General features: G+C 39.8%; 1 protein-coding gene across 4 annotated transcripts in view; it reads right to left on the bottom strand.

Moving 5' to 3' along the window:
• The window catches only part of TRPS1 (transcriptional repressor GATA binding 1), a 279750-nt gene extending 270886 nt beyond the window's left edge, over positions 1–8864 (bottom strand). For 2 of the 4 annotated variants that reach the window (XM_027561284.1, XM_027561286.1), the window contains exon 1: positions 8348–8864. Coding sequence is in view for 1 of the 4 variants with exons in the window: in XM_027561287.1 (XP_027417088.1) it covers positions 7676–7685 (10 nt within the window). In the remaining 3 variants the exon portion in view is untranslated. Of the gene's footprint in view, positions 1–7675; positions 7823–8347 lie in introns of those variants that run through there. The other 2 variants (XM_027561288.1, XM_027561287.1) reach the window with 2 other exon arrangements.
• Between the last annotated feature and the right edge of the window lie 11242 nt (positions 8865–20106).

The following is a 20106-nucleotide window of genomic DNA, read 5'->3' as shown; positions in this document are numbered from 1 at the left end:
GCTTCTATACAGAGAAACAGAACTAGTGATTCACAAGATTCACTCAAAACCATACTGTAGAATCTACTCAAGAAACATACATTATAGTAAAAATGTTTGCTGATTTGTAATTTTCATAAATTCTATCCAAATTCAAGAGAAAAAAAACTCTGAAACAAAAATCTTTTTCGTTTCTTTTTTTCTACAGCAAAAATATACTTAATGTCTAAATAGCATTTGTGGTGTATCTATCGTCCTATACTGGTTCATTCTTGGTTACTATAATAGTCAATTTAATAATAAAATAGTAATGCTTTTTTTAAAGCTCGGGACACAACATGTAATACAAATGTTTATTATTCTTTATAATTCTACACTACTCACTATCATGAATACAAATAATTAACAGATAAAGCAATTATAAATGCAAATAAGAGAACCATGCTTCTATCAAATAAAGGGGAAAAATCACAGAAAATAAAGTATGGGCCCTTGTATATTTCTCTCTAATACTATTACAGAAGCCTTAAATAGCTGATAGTCTGAGTCATTTGTTTATTTGTGTTAAATAAAGTGAATATATAAGTCAACTTCTGACTTACTTAAAAGTATTTAGAACATTTTACAGAACTTATTTTGACTGTGTCCATTACCTAGATACTGAAGTTGTTGTATTGTGTTGCTTGATGAAATAGGACATACAGCAACCCTCAAAACCAGTATTACAAGCCTGGCAAATAGCATCACATTTGGGTGACGCACGGAATCCATCACCCTAGGGAAAAACACATTGGATCATAGTACGAAGTCTTTACATGTTCCATATTATTTCTACATAACGTTTTAAGATGACAGAATTGTAAACTATAAAGTGCTATTGCATAAAACGAACAGCACTGTCACTTAACTGCTCCTCTCGATAGAAATTAAGGACTTAAAAAAAAAATTATCTGCAGAACTATTTCTTAAAATACACCAAAAGATGGCATTTTTGTATAAGCATTTTTTGTGTGTGTCATTTCTTAAATTCCTTAGTAAATTTAGTGTAGGTATAAGTACTGTGATCATGATGGCTTTAATATATTTAAACTCCACTCATTTCAAACTTCAAGACTTTAAAAAGTAGGTCATGCCTTAAAAGATTCATGGTTTAAAGTATAGAGTTAATTGTTTAGCAAAGTGGATTCCACCATCAAGGTGTATTTTAGTATTACCCGTGCACATATACTACATACATAAAACATACCTGCGAGAGCATGCGCACATATCAGCAGTAATTGAAACTTACCCTGATACTTCAAGCATTTGCAAGTATCCATAGTGCTAGATTTCCTCTCACATTACAGACATACTACTGCTAATAACCAAAGTATTACACAAATTAAAATGTTACCTTTGTTCAAACAATACTGCAGTTCATTATATAACAGAAAGTGTCATCCTTAATTGCTCAGGAACGAAGATAGTGGTGGATTGTTGGAGAAGTGGTGCGGAATGGTTTGAGGCAAAAACCGAAACATATTGTTTAAGTAAAGCTTAAGGGGAGGGGATCAAATGCGCAATTGATGTATTTTTTTTTTTTTTGGTATCATCTTCCACAAAGCCTCTCCAACCCCTCCCCAGCACTGAACAGTAAATAAACTACTGATATTAAAGGACTGCAGCACTAAATACCTCCCTTTGCCTTTTTTCCCCTTCTTGCAAAACTTTATTACTGTTACCTCAGTTTTGCAGTAATAAACCAACATTCAATCAACAAAACCATAATGACAGAGATATATTTGAAAACTTTGTAAAAAATAAAACAAGTCAAGATTCATGTTAAGGTACTTTTGCTTTGCTGATGTGAACAAGTTTTAGTTTAAGTTCCTACGGTTTTTCCTGACACATCCTTATGGTAAGGAGTGGTTAGCAGAGAAAGAATGTTTCTGATCTGAACTGAAGTCTATAGTTATAAGAAAAACTGAGAAAAACGTTAAGGTAAATCAAAACTGTCAAATTTTCATGCAGGGAATTCTTTTAACTTCCCTGAATATACAGAATGCTTTTAATGGTAATTACAAATACCTTAAAAGACATTTTAAGGTATCTGCGAGATACCTAATTTTCAGTATGCATTATTTTTAAAACACATTCTGTGTAAAAGGGGGAAAACAGAACCTCAGCACAAATTTAGGGTTAAAAGCAAAGTCCAAGACAGGTAACTGTAAGATTTAAACCAAGACACGTAACCATTAAGATCTGAACCTTACGAACAATCCCTATCAGAAATTTTGATACTTCTGGCCCCCCAAATAGGGCGGAGGGCCCCATTTCTGGGTGCAGTGTCTCTCCAAGGAAGGAAAAACTGGTACAAATCTTTTTGCCCTCTGAAAAGATTCTCCTACTTGCTAGCTTCTGAAGTTGCCCTTATGTCAACCAACATCACCAAGATAGCTCTAAACTAGAAAGTTCTGTCTGCCTGTACAAACCAGGAAGAGAGAAAATGACTATTTTATAAGAAAAAAAAAGAAAAGAAACTAAAAACACTGTGTGATAACAGGGTTAAAAATTATCCCCTAAAATTGTGAGGAAAAAAAAAGAGCCACCCACACAAACTGACCCTTAAAATTAACGCTTTCAATCTAAAAATATATTTTTGTAAAGTTTCACCTATTTTCCTTCCACTGCACATAAAAATGATTAATGTCAGAATGAAACTTCCACATTACAGACTCTTGCTAACAGGTGTAGCATTCTTTACATAAACATATTCATTGACCTGTCGCCATTGATAATCTTAATTAATTCATCGCAAATGAAACAAAAACAAATGTTTTACTCCCCCCCAATAAGAAATAACGCAATACAAATACCCACTCTCCCCCAAACCCAAAAACTGTTTAAGTTACGGTAACCTGAAATGCACCATCCATCACAGAGAGCAATTGGAGAAATCCAACAGGGCTCAGCAGGAAAGATTTTTAATAACAGATTGAAAAACAGAATAAAAATAACTGCATCAACAGAGCCTTTCTTCCTCAGGCCACAAGCCCGTTCTTACTTGAACTTTTTTTTTTTTTTTAAATGGCATTTTGGCCACTAAAACCAATCCAGAACATTATTAAAAGTTAAAAGCTACCAATTACTTCTGTCTGTTCTTTTAAAGCAAAGTTTGGCATTACGTCAGTTGGTTTAAAGAAAACAAGAAAGAGAGAGAGAAAGAGTAGGAGAGAAAGTTTCCTGCTTGTATAAACTAAACCACCAGGGAAGGTGTCTAGCCACTTGTAAAGTATTTACTGCAGGTTTTTAAAGAGCTAGAAACATTTTAAAAATTAAAAGTTTTCTTTCTCATTTTTAATGAAATGTACTTAGCAATGGAAAGCGTTATCTTTCATGTCTTTCTTTGGGATATTTCGATGCTACTTGTATTTCAATCAGAGCTTTGAGTCAGAAAATGATTTCCACTGATGCTTCAAATGTGAAGGGCATAGATAATTTTATCTTCATTTTTGCTACCTGGATTTGTGCTCTTAGGGGAAAAAAAAAAGTTTAACGATAAAAAGTAGACATTGCTCTTATAACAGCTACTGCAGCTGCAGTGACCATCTAGGCTTATTCATCTAACTAACTCTTAACAATTCAAATCATTTTCATCCACAGATCCTTCTGCAAATTCAGCAAAGGGGTTTCCTTAAACCCAATGCTCTCTTTCTAACCTAAACCAAGTTGTACATTATTATACCCATCAGAGAACCAAATCAAAAGCCAACGAATTCAGTTCTCAGGAATCTAAGAGCCACTGAGTGATGGGACTACTCTAAAGGTGACCATAATAGCAACATTAAAGACATTATTTATAAAGGTCATATGTAAGTGATAGAACATCCTATACAGATAAATAGCGTAAGACCTACTAACACCCGAGGATAAATTTTTAAAAGTGGTTATTCCCTCCGCAAAACTCTTTGCTACTGAACAGTGTATAAAACACCACTTGGTATTTTAAAATATTTCCTTTACCTACTGGTTAAAGCTTTTAGGAGATAAATAATTTTGATAATTATAAAAAAGTCTCAATTTTTTTAACATAAAAATTGTAAAGTGCATTAGTATTCTCTATCTGTGATGAGAGAATCAGACTAAATTTCTACCTGATACAGGCTGTAAGAGTTCCTTCATATTTTATCTAAGGGGGACCTTCCCATTCCATAAATCATAACTAGCCTAGTAACAAAAAATTCAGTTCTTTCTCTATGGTGGGACCAAAAGATGAACGCAGTTATCACGTAGATAGACAAAGTAAAACCAAGTCTAGACATGCCGTCATTAATTTCCCCAAATTTCAATCAGCAATAAATAAGGAAGCTAAATGAGTAAACAAGACTCAGAATTAGTTATCAAGGCTATTAGTACTGAAAACCAGCGAAACAGGGGAAGAGAAAGAAACCTCTGTTACCTGGAAGCTTGACCAAGGATGAACAACAGAAAAGCAAGTCCATAAAACCTGCCTGGTTTTATCAAATTGATTGTAACTTGTGAGCTGCAATATTTGGGACAGGACTGTCTGAGTTTATAGTTTTCTGTGCCTGCCAAAAACAGATGCAAACTACCACACTGACTGTCCTGCGGAAACTAAATTAAGCAAAGGCAAATACCAAGTGGAAAGTTGTCAGCCTGTTGAATGAATAGCTGCATTTTACACACAGAGACTATCTTAATGAGAATACGTTTTAATGTGCACCAGTCATGTTCAGTGCATCACTTATTGCAAAAATAATAATTTCCCCTTTAAATCAATTATAAACACCTGCCCCTAACTTTATTAAAGTCTGGTACACACAGTAGCACAGTGCCGTTATATTATTGTTATCAAAGGGATACTGAAGAGGAAAAAGTCTTACACACATGTATTGTAAGAAACATTTAAAGGCTGGTTTATCTATATCTGTGTTAATTTCAAATTCAAAATAAAGTTTCAGCTCAAACACAATCTGCTGCAAGCCCTCTGAAACTTTCAGTAATGTTTATTTAACTTCAAAAAAGAAGGTAAGACAAGAGTGTATTAAAACTTACCACAAATGTACAGATCATTAATTGCAAATTCTATTTCTTCTGCATTTCTTCTCCCTGGCTAGCTCTCTCCACAAGATATACACACACACACACACACACCAAAAATAACAATAATAGAAACATCCCTGAAATACTAGAATCTTAAAAAGCAGCTTTTCCACAGATGCATTCACCTCCCTGCTTTGAAGGTTCTCCTTATGAATGAAGATTTCCTTGTGTGTAGCGAGACCTACCCTGTGGAAATGAGAGTAAACTCAGGAGTGGTACGTGACTTAAAAGAAAAGTAAAAATAATACTGAAAATACGGTAGGACCATGTGTAACTCACTTATGACTAGCACTCTCATATGGATTCTAACCTATTTTTAAGCAAGTATGAAGAAGATGTTATAAAATCCTTTAAAATCTTACTCTTCAAAACACTGAGCTCTAAAAGCAAACCAAACTTCCCAGCCACGATGACACTCTTCTTCCTTTAATGTTACCTTTAAGAGACAAAGGACCAAATCTAAAAAGCAGCAAAGTCCCTGGCAGCGTCTAAAATTCAAAACAGTGACTAACTTTTTTGTGAGGAACTTGCTATGTTTCACCATTTATTGGGAGAGTGTCCGACTCCGTTACTACGTGTGGAAAAGCATTCTGCACACACATATACTAACATATAACAGATAGATCAGGAAGCCATAAACATCAGCTCGCCGATGGTAAGTAATACTTTGCCAAGAGAGTATTAATAAAGACCAGGAATGCCTCACATTTAGAGAAATCAAGTCCGAATGTTGGCACTAAAACTCTCTTTCCCCTTTAGGAGTTTTATTTTCACATTACTAACATCCAGAAATCGTCATCAAACTTTAGCACGTTGGTGGCCCAGTATACAACTCGATCTAGAGATGTTTCCATTCAAGGGTATAGCTTTAAAAGGAAGTTATGAAATCTAAGGACAGAGAAGCTCTAAGGCCCATATGTTTGACTTGTTAAGATTAAGCACGTCATTAATAAACTTTCACTTAAAGGTAAAAAAAAAAAAAAAAATCCTTCAAACGTTGGTATCGTTTCCAGACTGTCCTGTCAGCATCACAACTTACAGGAAACGCTTCATCTTCCCATACAAACCCTGTATTTATTCACAACCCTGGCATACGAAGGGAAAGAAAAAAAGCCCACACCATTTTAGAGCTAGTTAGCTTTTATATATTAACCGGTGGAATATCTGAGAAAGCGGTCTAAGCAAATGAGTAGCATGTCAGAAACTTGACAACAGTGAGCTCAGGAACTTTCATTCTCATTTTGTCCACGTCAAGAACTGGCCGCCCTCATGACTTTTTCTTCGCTGCCCCTTGCATTTTTAACTCTGGCAGGCTTTTCTAAATGATCAACTTTTCCTAAAACCAGCAGGAAAAGTAACATGATGCCAGCCAAGATCCATAGGTTTTAACCTAAGAGCTGGAAAACTCGAAAAAGTGGTTGGAAGCTTCCTAGTTTATTTTTGCTTTGGACAATCACATTTTCAGCCAACGACCAGGCCTAGAGTAAGCATTTTTGGGTAATTTTGTCTCAGGCCCTATCTGTATTTTCCCTTTGTACTTAACTGTCGCTCTCAGCCCCTTTCCTGTTCACCTGGTGCGTTTACGCAAGTTCAATGAATCTCCAAAAGTTCAATGAATCTCCAAAAGTTCAATGAATTGGCCTAACTGGTCTGCGATTTGAACGTCTCCGCTAAGCTTCTCACTTCACTTACCTCACTTAAAACTCTAGCCGTGATTTTCCAAAATAGGATAAGGATGAATACGCTACTATAATTTTGATTCATCATTAAGCTTCATCGCTCTCACTCAAAAAACTTTCAAAGTCTCAATTCTGAGGCCTAAAAAGATATAAGGAAGTAAAGCGAGACCTAACATCTAATATTACGTCCAAGATTTCCCTCTGAAACCCACCAGTCCCTCTAGCCCTCTAACTTAAATTGCTTTAGAGTCTCGGGGCCATAAAACAGTAACTGACTTCCTTGGGGAAAAGGGGGAAACACCACCAGCTCACACAGGTACTAACAAAAAAAAAAAAAGCTTTCCCAGCCACAAAAACGGCTTTGCACTTCAAACGGCTCCCACCGCCGCCTCACCCTCAAATTATTCATGGGGTCTCATAACCTTGGAGTTATTTGAAGGGACAGCGGTGTTTGCCTTGGCCTTTCAAAGATGCGTCTCTCTAGAACCCAAACAGGAACTGGACAGAAGGCGAAGCGCCCGGCTGCCTGGATGTCCCACCGCTGTCAGGCATTTCATCACCGGCCAGTGTCCGCTGACCCGCGACCCAGGGCGCATCATCCGCACCGCAGAGGAAGTCTGCCCCTTCCTCGGCCCCTACGGAAGCGCCCCGGCGGCGAGGCCTGCCACATGGCACGGACAGGGCACAGACCCCTCGGCCCGGCTGCCCTGAGCCGCGCAGGGGCGGGGGCACCGAGGGATGCGACACCCTCCACCTCCAGCCCAGCTGGGCCTTTAAGGGGAAAAAAGTTTGAAGCCTGGCTTTGCAAACTCTTCAAAGCCAACGCCAGTCCTGGGCTGTTTTCCCACTTTGGGGGACCACACGAAGGCCCCTCTCTGAGACCCTTCCGACCCTCCCGAGTTCGCCCAACTTACTACTCTGCATGCCGGTGCCTAACCTGCTCCCCGCTTGTCAGTAGCCCCAGAAAACTTGCGGTGGCGGCGGCCCCTCGGGTCCAACCACCCCCAGCTCCTCCGCTGCGCCCGGTAGGAGAGAATTAAAATCAGCCAGAAAGAGACAGCGAGGGGGGAGTGGGGCTGCGAGGGGGAGGGGGCACCGGCCTGAAACTTCTTTTTTTGGCAAATGGGGATTTGTTTTTCCTCCTCCCCGGCGGCTGAACTTGACCCTCCTGACTCCAAGGGCTACTGCAGTTTGAAGTCTGTCGTTTCTAAGACTCAGATGCCTCAGACCCACTAAAAGGGGGGGGGGGGGGGGGGGGGGGGGTGGAGAGCAGAAGGGAAGAAAGAAAGAAAGAAAGAAAGAAATCACACGCGCAAAAAGGGAAGAAAGAAAATGCATGTGAAACCCGAGAAGCCTGAGCTTGGCTTTCTGCACACTCTCCCTCTGCTTTTTTTTTTTTTTTTTTTTCAAAGAAAGTCACTTTTAATTCCCAGGGCTCCCCGCTCGCGATCGCCCACATTTTGCGCACACACGCGCGGGCGCAGCACTCGCGTCGCGGCTCCGCGGGCCTGGCAGAGGGGCTCCAGCGCCCCCCGAGCCCCCCGCGGCCCCCGGCCCCGCGGCCCGCCCGGGCCTCCCCTCCTTACCTGTTGATTAATCGTCAAGAACACCCTCGGCAGCCCGAAAGATGGTGGCGCGGCGGCCAGAGCCATGAACCGTCTTCGTTGTTTGCAGAGTTGATCTTGGATTATTGGAGGGGGGGGAAGAAAAGGTCTTTCCTGCCTCCCCCCCTTTCCCTTCCTTCCCCCCCCCCCCCTTATAAAAAAAAGAAAGAGAGAGAGAGAAAGAGAAAGGAAATAGAGCAAGGATGTGCCCGGTGCCGGGTGGGAGAGGGGAGGGGGGGGTGTTGTTTTTTGTTTAAAAAAAAAAAAAAAATAGGCGAGAGAGCGATGGAGAGGACGCGAGGTCTGGAGAAAGGAGCAGCACCAAAAAAGAGGACGCTTGAGATTGCAGTGAGATCGGGTCTTTATCAGAAATGTTATCGCTTGTCAGGACCTCAGTCTCCGCGCATTACGTCAGTTTCAAGACACCAACACTATTAATATCAAAGGAGCCTTCGCGGAGGAAAGCGCCACCCCAGACCAAGCTCCCTTAAAGAGACAGCGCGCGTCCCCGCGCCGCCGCCGCCGCCGCCGCCGCCCCGCCCGGCTCCGAGCACCCGCCGCCGCCGCCCGCCCGCCCGGACCGGCCCCGGCCGCGACCAGCCGGCTGCGCGAGAACTTCGCCCGAGTCGCAGCGCGGCGAATGAGAGCTGCGCGGTGCAGGGACCCAGCTACCTTCCCGCCCCGCCTCTCCCCGCTCCTCCTCCCCCACCCCCCATGTGGGAACGTGCGGGCTGGAAAAGGAGGAAAAATCCGCAAGCTTTAGGGATAATGCGATAAAGACAAGGACCTACCTTGGGGAGTGGCGGGAGGAGGGGGGGACAGGTGGGGGCCGGTGCAGGTCAGCCCAACCAATGGTCCCCAAACACTCGAAGATGCTCTCCTGAACAATCAAAAGAACTCTAAAAGTGTTTACCTTTTCGGTTGCTACTTTCCCTTCTCGCTCCCAATTAAACAGCGGAGGATCGCGCGCGTGTGTGTGTGTGTGTGTGTGTGTGTGTGTGTGGCCCCTCCCCCGCCCTTTTCCTAGGACGTGCAAGTCTTAGGACACCTAGTCGGTGGTCAGGGCTTGCCCTGCATATGATGGCCAGAGGGCTTGGAGGGGAACAACTTGAACTCTATCCTGAGTTGGAGAAGTGCGGGCTGAGGTTGCTATGGTTTTCTGAGCTGGAGAGAAGCTAGCAAGCTCAATGGGTGCTTAAAGGGGGTACGACAAAATAGATAAAATGGGGACATTATTCAAATGCAGCAAGATTAATACCTGCTACTCTTTGGGGGTTTAGTAGTAGATAAGGGATTCCGAATTAAGCATGACATTCTTTTTACCAATTCACATCTTCAGATACTCTCATTGTTAAATAAAATTCTCTCAATATGAAGTTACTGAATCGAGAGAGGGGTTGTTTTTTTCTTTTTATCTTTTCGTGAACTTCTAAAGATCAACAATGCGTAACAGAAGACCAAGACAGAATTTGAAGTATAGTAGGTGCTAAAAACTAAAGAAACATTTCTTAGCCATTTGAACTTCATTTTCTTCAGTGGGGTGACTTTGGCGTGTTTTTCCTCTAGTAAAAGTCAGTTTAAGCTAATTTTGTGCTACAAGAAAAAACATCTTTCCTTCTCCAAACTACAAAATGATTAAAATTAGAGTTTTAGAGAGGTATGGCTCATGAATCTGTGAGTTGAAGATGAAGTAATTTCCTCCAAAATATTTTTCACTAAATGATTCTCGCATCTTCTCAGAGAAAAGATGAGCATATTTTCAAAACATATTATTATCAGAAGTGAAAAAACCAATCATTTTTTAAAAGTATGTGCTCTTTAGAACTTTTTCTGTAAGGTCTTCATTTCTGCTTAATACAGCTAGTCAGACAGATAACATGAATCCATTTTGTAACACTTTTGTTCCACAATTGTGTCCCATACACTCTATGAGTAGATAAACAACAGCACTTTTGCAGTAGAAACTAGTCAGGTAAAAGAGTCAAAACACAGTTCTACAATGAAGTAAACAGTGTATCCCTAGAGTAGTGAGAAGACAATGAATCTCGTATGCATGGAGTTGTTCATATGTTATCATCAATTTAAACGGATTTGGAAAAAGAGTTAGATTTATATATGGTCTTGCTTGCAAGGAAAATTCATATCAAACTCTTCAGTAAATCTCATAGTCACCTACTAATGACCACCTGCATATTTCCACACTAGAGTCATTTAATACTGTCCACCACCAATTTCCACTGTAAAAAATATTCATATATTAAATATAGAATTTTATTTTCTTTTTTAAGCCATAAATTAGCTTACCAACTTTTATGGAAATATGCACTGGCACAGTGAGAAGCATTTTTATTCAGGGGAAAAAAAAAGGATCTGAGTGAAACATTCTTTAGCCGTGACTAACTAAAAATATTAGATAGAATAAATTTTGAAATATGTATCTAAATAGTAAAACCATTTGTATTTAAAGGGTTAATACCACCTAAAACTGCTGAGGCTTGTTTGGAACTGATAAAAAGCTGAGGCTATAGCATCCTACCAGCAAAGTTAAATAGTACAATCCATCACAAGTATTAGTTCCTAATCTCCTTCTGCTCCCCAAGATTTAAATGGTATTTTAAAAGGGGACGTGATCTTCCTCTCTGTCACCCTCAAATCTAAGGCAATCGTCAAGAGTGTAAATTTACTCATATGAAACAATCATTGATTAAATTGGTTAAAAAATAAAATAAAATTACATGCTTTTGCAAGCACAAAACCCTTAAGATGGCTGGTGTTTTTCCACCTGTAATAATAAAATATTTGACCATTAAGTGTACCCCAAATTATATATTATATAAAAAGTTAAAGCCGAAGGTCTGAGGGTGAATTATGTCCTTTAATTGAAAGGATAAAGTTACACTTCAGGTACTAAGCCAACAAATTCATGGTCACTTAAAAATGTAATGAATGAAGTTTCACGGACTCAATTTTGCTGGTTTGCCTGAGAAATGAAGAATCTCTTCATGTTCTTTTTAGTATTTCGAGTTGGAATATACAGCAAATCAAAATGCTATCTGTATCAATCCATTTATATTAACCACAAAAGATCTGTAGAGAACTTAATAAAAGCACAAATATTTTTTGTAAACTTTTTCAAGCAAATTACTTATTTATTTATGAAATAATTTATGAAGAAAATTTTTACCTCATGGTTTAGATATATTACATATGCTCTTGATTGACACAATATGTTTAAGCTCAAAGGCCCTCGAAGCATTAGCATTTTTTAATTCTAGTAGGAATATTTCAAAACAACCAGCTAATACATGAGGTCATAATTGTTTGACAGTTGTTTTTAATATATAAAATAAGTTATGTATATTGTTTTCCTTCAAATGTTTGTTGATTTGTTTTTATAGTCCTGGCATTTGCATGGCACAAACTGAATTAAAGGAAATATTAAAGATTTATTTACATTTATTATCTTCTGCTGTCAAACATATGCAAAGCTCTTAAAACCATTCTCTTCTTTTACTTTTATATGCAATGCATTTCTAAACGATGGAGCCTGGATGTTAAAATGACAACCTTGCTTTTTGAAGGGTGCACCAGAAAATAAAGAAGAAATTAAGAGAAATTTTAAAAAGCAAACAAAAGGAATAACTTCCAACTAAAATAACTTTTTTATGATCTTCCTTAATTCTTTGAATTCTGGAATTTTCTCTCAAGGCTGGACCACTGATGAAACAATTCCTTGAGTTGTATTAATGCTTATTTATTTACCAAAATCACATAATACACTTTTTTATTTTAAACATTCCTTTCCCACCTTTTCTTGTAGTTTATTCATCAGAGATGCAAACAGGGATTAGTAGTTAAGCACAAACATACTTGTCTTACATTTTCAACCTTTTAGCACATAACTTACTTACAGTCCCCGTGCCTGTAATCACAATGATTTTACCTGATGGAACACGTATTTCAGAAATGTAATCCAACTGTTTACTCTAACACGTCATAAATTGCAATTCCTTTCAGAAACCTCAAAGATTGACAACCCTTGGTCCTAAATGCCAACTGCTTTACCACATACTATCAAGAAAATATTTATGTATTATTTGCTCTCAAGTCCGTACTATATCATGGGAAATGGAAGACCATTTTGCCTCCCAGCATATCAGAAGCAATTATGGAAACAGGCGGCCTTCCTTCAGACTGAGACTGAAGCAACAATGTGTGTATCAAAGGTGAACTTCCCTGAGTCCCTTTCTTCTTGCAATCACACACCACTCAACCTTTAAAAAACAAAAAACAAAAAAAACCCTCTTATGCGCAAATTATGATCATTTTCCAAACTACCTATTTCTGAACACCTCTGGGTGAATTTATTAAAGATAAATTCAGCTTTAAATAGCCTATATCTGGTTTTCAAATTCACACTTACACTTGCCAATCCTCCCCCTGCAATATCAGGCAACTGCCTAGTTAAACAGATGGGCCTTGCAGCCCACCCTAAAAGCCAACAAACATGGGCTTTATTTAATTAAAAGAGGAAACAAATTTCTGAGGTGTGGACACACACACACATACACAGCATGCATACATGCACATGAACACACACACACACACACACACACACACACAATCCCTGTCTGGGTGCCTGAGAATAATAATAACATTTCTTGCTTTTTCATTAGTTTTTATGAATGTCCAACTGTATACTATCCATTGGATTGAAAGTAGAATAATATAGGCTAGCTCAGCACTGTCTATCCAAACCCACCCGGTGCGGGAAACAGCTGGACTCACTTCCCTTCTCTCACATCAGAGAGAAGTTTACATCTGAATGAACCCAGATCCACTATCTGACCCTGAAAACTAGGTGTTTTCCAATTTTCTCCGTATTTCTAACTTCTGCTCTCAGATCTTCTGCTGTAACACTTTTTCATCCCATTCACTCATCCAATTTTGTGCAGTTAATATTCTAAGCTGTATATACACAAGCCCAACACCAAATTTTGCCTAAATATCAGATGGAAATATTCCACTGGACATTCAAACTTGTGAATCTGAATGGTAGGATACATGTCAAATATCACAATTTAGGAAGAGGAGGCTATGAACAAGAGACAACATGGAAGGAGGAAGGAAATAGACAAACCCTATCTCTGTTAAAGGCATGAGTCATCCTGACCAGAAACCTCAGACATTTGACATCTTTGGCAATACCCACCACCCCACAGGCCCCACATCCAATCAGTTACCCAGTCTTCCCATTGTTCCCTTTCTAAAGGCTTTTGTACCTCTTACTGCCTTTATTCCATCCACATGGACTCTTCCCAAATTAAAACATCATTATCTCTCCCAAGACATCCCTTGGAGCCTTTCCCCCTTCTCTCTCACCCTCTGTTCATTATTATACAGAGCTAGCAAGTCAGATCACCTCCCTTCAGCACTTTTTATTCCGCATGACAAAAATCCCAGGACTCCCAACTGCCAAAGGAGTAACACTGGGGGGCTGAGGGCATTCATGTTCTCATAACCCAGTCCTAAACCCTTTTCTGGCCTCATTCTTCACTCCGTTCTTCCATGCTCTCCTGACCCACTGACTGAGCCCTTCCCCAGATCCATCTGACATTTCAAATGCTTGTTTTATCCTTAGTGCCTCCTTCTACCCAGAAGAATTTGAGGGACCCTTTCCTTCTAGCTCTCCATGCTGAACACCTTCTCTTCTTCCAAGATCAGACTCAGATCCTACCTTTTGCTTGAAGCCTTCCCAAATTCCAAATGACAATCAGCAATGCAGGAAGTGAGCTTCCATTGGACTTGCTTCTCTCTCCAGGTAGTAATGCATCGTGGTGAATGGTATGATGCTGTTTGTTGACCTAACCACCCCCTAAACTGTAAGATTCTTGAGGGCAGAAGACCATCAGATCGTAGGTATTCAGAAACATCTGTTAAATTGAATTTGGAGGTTGGAACAGGCTCTTTACATTTTACTTAGACACTATGGAGTGCAAGTTTCAAATGCTCCATGTGGCCTTTTCTTCCTTTCTTTCTGTTCTTTTTTCCCTTAATACATATGGTCTGATGTATTATGTGCCAACTGAAGCTTCAGGGTGGTCTTCATCTCGGCAGCATATTTTTGGCATTGTATCAGAGAAGACGTTTGTCCTCTTCTGAAATATTGTCCTCATTATCGTTAACTTTGGATTCATAATTCTATGTTGCTCTAAAAATAGTGAATTAGATTGTCTTTAACTAAATCCTAGGCATTAAAATGTGGGGGTATAGAAAATGAACTTGAAAGCTGAGAATTTTTTAGATGGGAAGAGATTATTTGTAGTTTTAGAAATTATAAGTATATATTAGGAAAACTATAAAAGTGAGGTAGAGATAACTATTTAAGCATTAACAGTATTTTTTCTCTTTATTTTATAACATAAAAATATTGAATCATTTTAATATACATCAAATCTACCAATAGCTATTAATTTTGCAGATATTAAATTATCAAACACTTATGTGTTACTTAATCAGGGTAAAAGAGTCAAACATCAAGGTTCTCACAGGGATCATGTTTCACATGGTTACATGAATCCCATGGAAGTGTGTGTGAGCATGTGTGCATGTGTGTGTGCATGTGAGTGTGTGTGCATGTGAGCATGTGTGCATGTGTGAGCATGTGTGAGCATGTGTGCATGTGTGTGTACATGTGCACGTGTCTATGAGTATGTGAAAGTGAGTGAAAATCGCTCAGTTGTGTCCAACTCTTTGCAACCCCATGGACTATACAGTCCATGAAATTCTCCAGGCCAGAATATTGGAATGGGTAGCCTTTCCCTTCTCCAGAAGATCTTCCCAACTCAGGGATCAAACCCAGGTCTCTCACATTGCAGGTGGATTCTTTACCAGCTGAGCCACCAGGGAAGCCCCCATCTGGTAAATGAAAACTTCCATTTAGTTAACATTCCATCTTGGTGTTCACACAATTGATTCATCCTTGGTGTATCTAGACAATTTGAAGGGCCTGGTCTATAGATATCTATGTAGACATGGCCAAATGATCCAATGAGAAGTATCATTTCAACTCCAAACTTTGTTCATCAGAACTAACTTGTATGCTGCTCGGAAGACAGAAGATGATCCACTTCTGGAAAGCAACAACGCTTCACTTTTTCTGTGCTTTATACCATGAGAAACAGACCACTCCGTCCCCCTGGGCTTCCTTGCCTTCTGGATTCTGGAGGGATTTGACCAATGACATCATCAACTCAAAGAAATGAGAGCAGAGACAATCAGGGAACAATCAATTATTCTTTCGACTCTATCCTGCCTGGCACCCCTGTACCATGGATACAGTCCCGTAGTGTTCTGGTAAAAAGCCCTCCCACTCTGACTGCTTGTGATTTTAGGCCCAGGTGTTACTGCTTCTAGTGGGTTTTAGGCCCTGGATGTTTCATCATCTCTTTTTAGGTCCTTAAACTCTGCCCATCGGAGAAGGCAATGGCACCCCACTCCAGTACTCTTGCCTGGAAAATCCCATGGATGGAGGAGCCTGGTGGGCTGCAGTCCATGGGGACGCTAAGAGTCGGACATGACTGAGCAACTTCACTTTCACTTTTCACTTTCATGCATTGGAGAAGGAAATGGCAACCCACTCCAGTGTTCTCGCCTGGAGAATCCCAGGGATGGGGGAGCCTGGTGGGCTGCCATCTATGGGGTCACACAGAGTCAGACACAACTGAAGTGATTTAGCAGCAGCAGCAGCAAACTCTGCTCATGACTTTTAAATGATTGTTCATTAAATACTTTTCAAATTTTTCTTTGAGTATCCCTCGTGTTATCTTCCTGGATTCTGGTTGATAAAATCTTCTTTGTAACTGAGGGCCTAGCAGAGTCCTTTAAAATTCAATAAATTATAATTCAAAAAGTTAAACAAATGTATGTGGAGTAACTGTGATATGCCAGACATTGTGTTAGGTGTGAGTGTCCCAGGCGGAAATGAGCTGACATGTCCTCACCTACCTTGTAGATTTTATGGTCTAATTAAGTACTTACTAAATTAGCTTGCGTGCTTTTTTAAAAAGTACAAATGTATCTTGATGCTGCTGTTGTTTAGTCACTAAGTAATGTTTTCGACCCCATAGACTGTAGCCTGCCAGACTCCTCTGTCTATGAAATTTCCCAAGCAAGAATACTGAATTGGGTTGCTATTTTTTTTTTTGCAGGGGATCTTCCTGACCCAGAGGTCGAACCCACATCTCCTGCATTGGCAGGCAGATTCTTTATCACTGAGCCACCTAGGAAGCCCAGTGGGCCTCACCGATTGAATGGAGGTGGGGCCTGAGAATGCAATTCAAATAAGGACACCATGCAATTCTTGTCGTCACTATAGAATGAGAGAGTGATCCTTTGACTATGACATATATTAAATCATTCACTACAACTGTGAAGATAAACCTTGATAAAGGTTGAACTAATTTGGGGAATAAGGTTGTTCATATATGGTGGGCAAGGTCATTTATTTGCAGTGCTTAGACCCTGAGGTTACTGTGTCTTCACGGGGTGGTCAAAAGTTGGGGATAGATAATGCTCTATACAAAGCTGTGATAATTGTTTTTGATCATTGTGTTCTATCATAGTAACTCCCACCCTCTCCTTCTTCCTTCCTAGCCAGCAACCACAAATCTGCTGCAGCAGCCCCAGCTGCTGGGTTTCCCCAGCAGAGCAGAGCCCTGGGCAATTGTTCCAATTTGCTCTAGTCTAGACTCTGGAGATAGCTCTGTCTGGAAAGAGAAGCTTGGACACTCATAGTTCAAAGCTAATTAAGTCAGTAAGATAAACAAGGTAAGACTCCTGGGAATAAGGAGAATTTCTTGAGCCCCAAGAAATTCACAACTTAGAAATTGAGAACATTGGTAATATTTGAAACTTCTATTTTATTCACCTCTCCCCAAAATATCCGAGGTCTTTGGATAAGTGAAAAAAGTGTTAGTTTCCCAGTCGTGTCTGACTCTGCAACACCAAGGCCTATAGCCCTCCAGGCTCCACCGTGCATAGGATTTCCCAGGCAAGAATACTGGAGAGGGTTGTCATTCCCTTCTCCATGGGATCTTCTCGACCCATGAGTCTTGGGTCTCCTGCATTGCAGGCAGATTCTTTACCATCTGAGCCACCAGGGAAGGGACATGCCAATGACTACAGATGACAATATCATGATCATTGTGAGTAGCTTTTTATTAAATGATAATATGAATTATCTTTTTATTCCTATTATTCTGAAACCAAGTTTTGAGACAGTACTACCCAATATGTTCTCAATATTCTTTAACTTCTTTTTTCAAAAGTAGTTCTGGACAAAATCCTTGAACTATTCATATCCAATTATTAATTATGATATAATGCAGAATATCATAGTACAATATATATATTCATATACGTATATTCACATGTATATTGAAGTTTTTAAAAAAGGAAACATAATCAAAGCATATCACCTACTCTTTTTCAAATATAAAGATAAATGAAAAATGCAACTACTCCTTCAATTATGCTTTGAGTTTCTAATTGCTGTATAAGTCAGGAATCCAGCACAGATTTGAGGTACCAAATTTTATATTATTTGAAGAGACATGGAATTTCATATCTTGATCTCATATTAGATGAGTAAAGGCAATTCTATGTTTAGACCACAAAATTAAAAATGAACATAAAGTAACTATCCAGAAACAACCCATTCTATGCGGCACATCTGAACAATTTGTCTAGATTAATATATGGAATATGTTCTAAAGATGGTCCAAGTATTGGCTGATGTTGTTAACTCTATGCTCTGGGCAACTGCACTGTCTCCACTGCTCAGAAGGATACTATGCGACTTTTAACATCATCAGTCAACACTTAAAATCTCGCTTGTTTGTCATGTGTCACTTCAGTTGTGTCCAACTCTGTGCGACACTATGGACTGTAGCCTGCCAGACTCCTCTGTCCATGGAATTCTCCAGGCAAGAATGCTAGAGTGGGTTGCCATGCCCTCCTCCACGGGATCGCCTCAACTCAGGGATTGAACCCAGGTCTCCATTGCAGGCAGAGTCTTTACCACTGAGCCACCAGGGAAGCCCCAATTTCTGCGGAAGTCATGGTAAAATTTAGCCACTTTGTGCTGGACGTTAGGCCTCCTCTTCCTGTGGAACGACTATTTAGAGGGTATGCTTCTGAAAGCACAGATTTAGGAAGCACTGACTTTCCATTTAATGCAGATCTTCCCTCTAATTTTACCAATAAGAAAACAGAGGCTTAGGCAGTGAATGCCTGCAATGCTCAAGGACACAAGTGATAATAATGGCTAACACTTGTGCAGGGTTTGTGATGTGCCAGGCTTTAATATCTCACATCTATTGTTTTTTGTTTGTTTGTTTTTTCACTTTTTGGCCACACCAAGTGGGACGTGGGATCTTAGTTCCCTGACCAGGGGTCAAACTCATGCCCCCTGCATTGGAAGCACAGAGTCTTAACCACTGGACCACTAGGGAAGTCCCTTTCAGATCTATTAATTCATTTAATCTGAATAAATATTCTAAAAGGTAGAGTGTTTTCCCTTTATTCCCATTTTATAGATAGGGAAACTGAGAAATATGCAATGACATAGCCAAAGTCCCGTGTAGTCAGGTGTATAACTGGGTGGATCAAGGGCTTAATGCCCCACTACGCTATGTTTTCATTCTGGTGGCAGAATTGAGACTCAAATGAAAAGCTACGATTTTAACTTGATACTTAACCTTGCAATGCAAAGTCTATATTGTGTGTGTGTGTGTGTGTCCCCCCACTTGTGGTAAAGCATCTGCTAGTTTTCAGCTACCAACAACTTTTCTCTCTTCCCTAGCAAAGAACACTGGTTCCATCTGAAGGAAGAGAAGCCACCATTTCTAATCCATAAAGATGGCTCACTGTGAGAAAGCAAGCATCGAACTCTAGCCTTGCTTATCAGAGCTTCACATTCAGGAACCTGACAGAGTCAGAGCCATGGAAACCTCAGAGTACAATTGGAGAGGATGTGTTGATCTTTCCATCACACTTGGTCCTGCAAAGATGTGAGAATGGAGCTCTTGCAGCTGTCTTGTCACCACAGAAGTTTTGAGTAAATACAGAGAAAACAGATGTTAGACATGGAGAGACAGACTGGGGTTCTGCAACATTGCTGAGACCTTTGAATTACACTGCTCCTCAGTCAGCTTTCCAGTTTCCTTAAACCAATGTGAATTGACTTCCCAGGTGGTGCTAGAGGTAAAGAACCCTCCTGCCAATGCAGGAGACATAAGAGATACAGGTTTGATCCCTGGGTTAGGAAGATGCTCTGGAGGAGGGCATGGCAACCCACTTCAGTATTATTACCTGGAGAATCCTGTTGACAGAGAAGGCTGGTGGGCTACAGTCCATAGGGTTGCAAAAGAGTCAGACACAACTGAAGCGACTTAGTACGTGTAATATGTATGCATCACAGAACTATACTATTATAGAACTTAAAAAATTATAATTGCATTTTTATCCAATTATAGGAGAGTCAAACAAATAAATTTTCATATTTTACCCAAAATGGTATTGCACAGATTGATGAGCTGTTTTACTTGCCAGACTTGGCTCTGTGTAATTTTTGACAGTATCCAACATCAAATCCACCCTCACCCTTGAATAGCAAAGACATGAAGATATTAGAAATGATTTAGAAATGCAATAGACATACCCAAAAACATCCCAATAAC

This window comes from Bos indicus x Bos taurus, chromosome 14 (genome assembly GCF_003369695.1).
Source record: "Bos indicus x Bos taurus breed Angus x Brahman F1 hybrid chromosome 14, Bos_hybrid_MaternalHap_v2.0, whole genome shotgun sequence".
Lineage (NCBI taxonomy): Eukaryota > Metazoa > Chordata > Mammalia > Artiodactyla > Bovidae > Bos > Bos indicus x Bos taurus.
The sequence above is the reverse complement of the archived record's forward strand: the minus strand, read 5'-3'. Positions and strand labels throughout refer to the sequence as shown.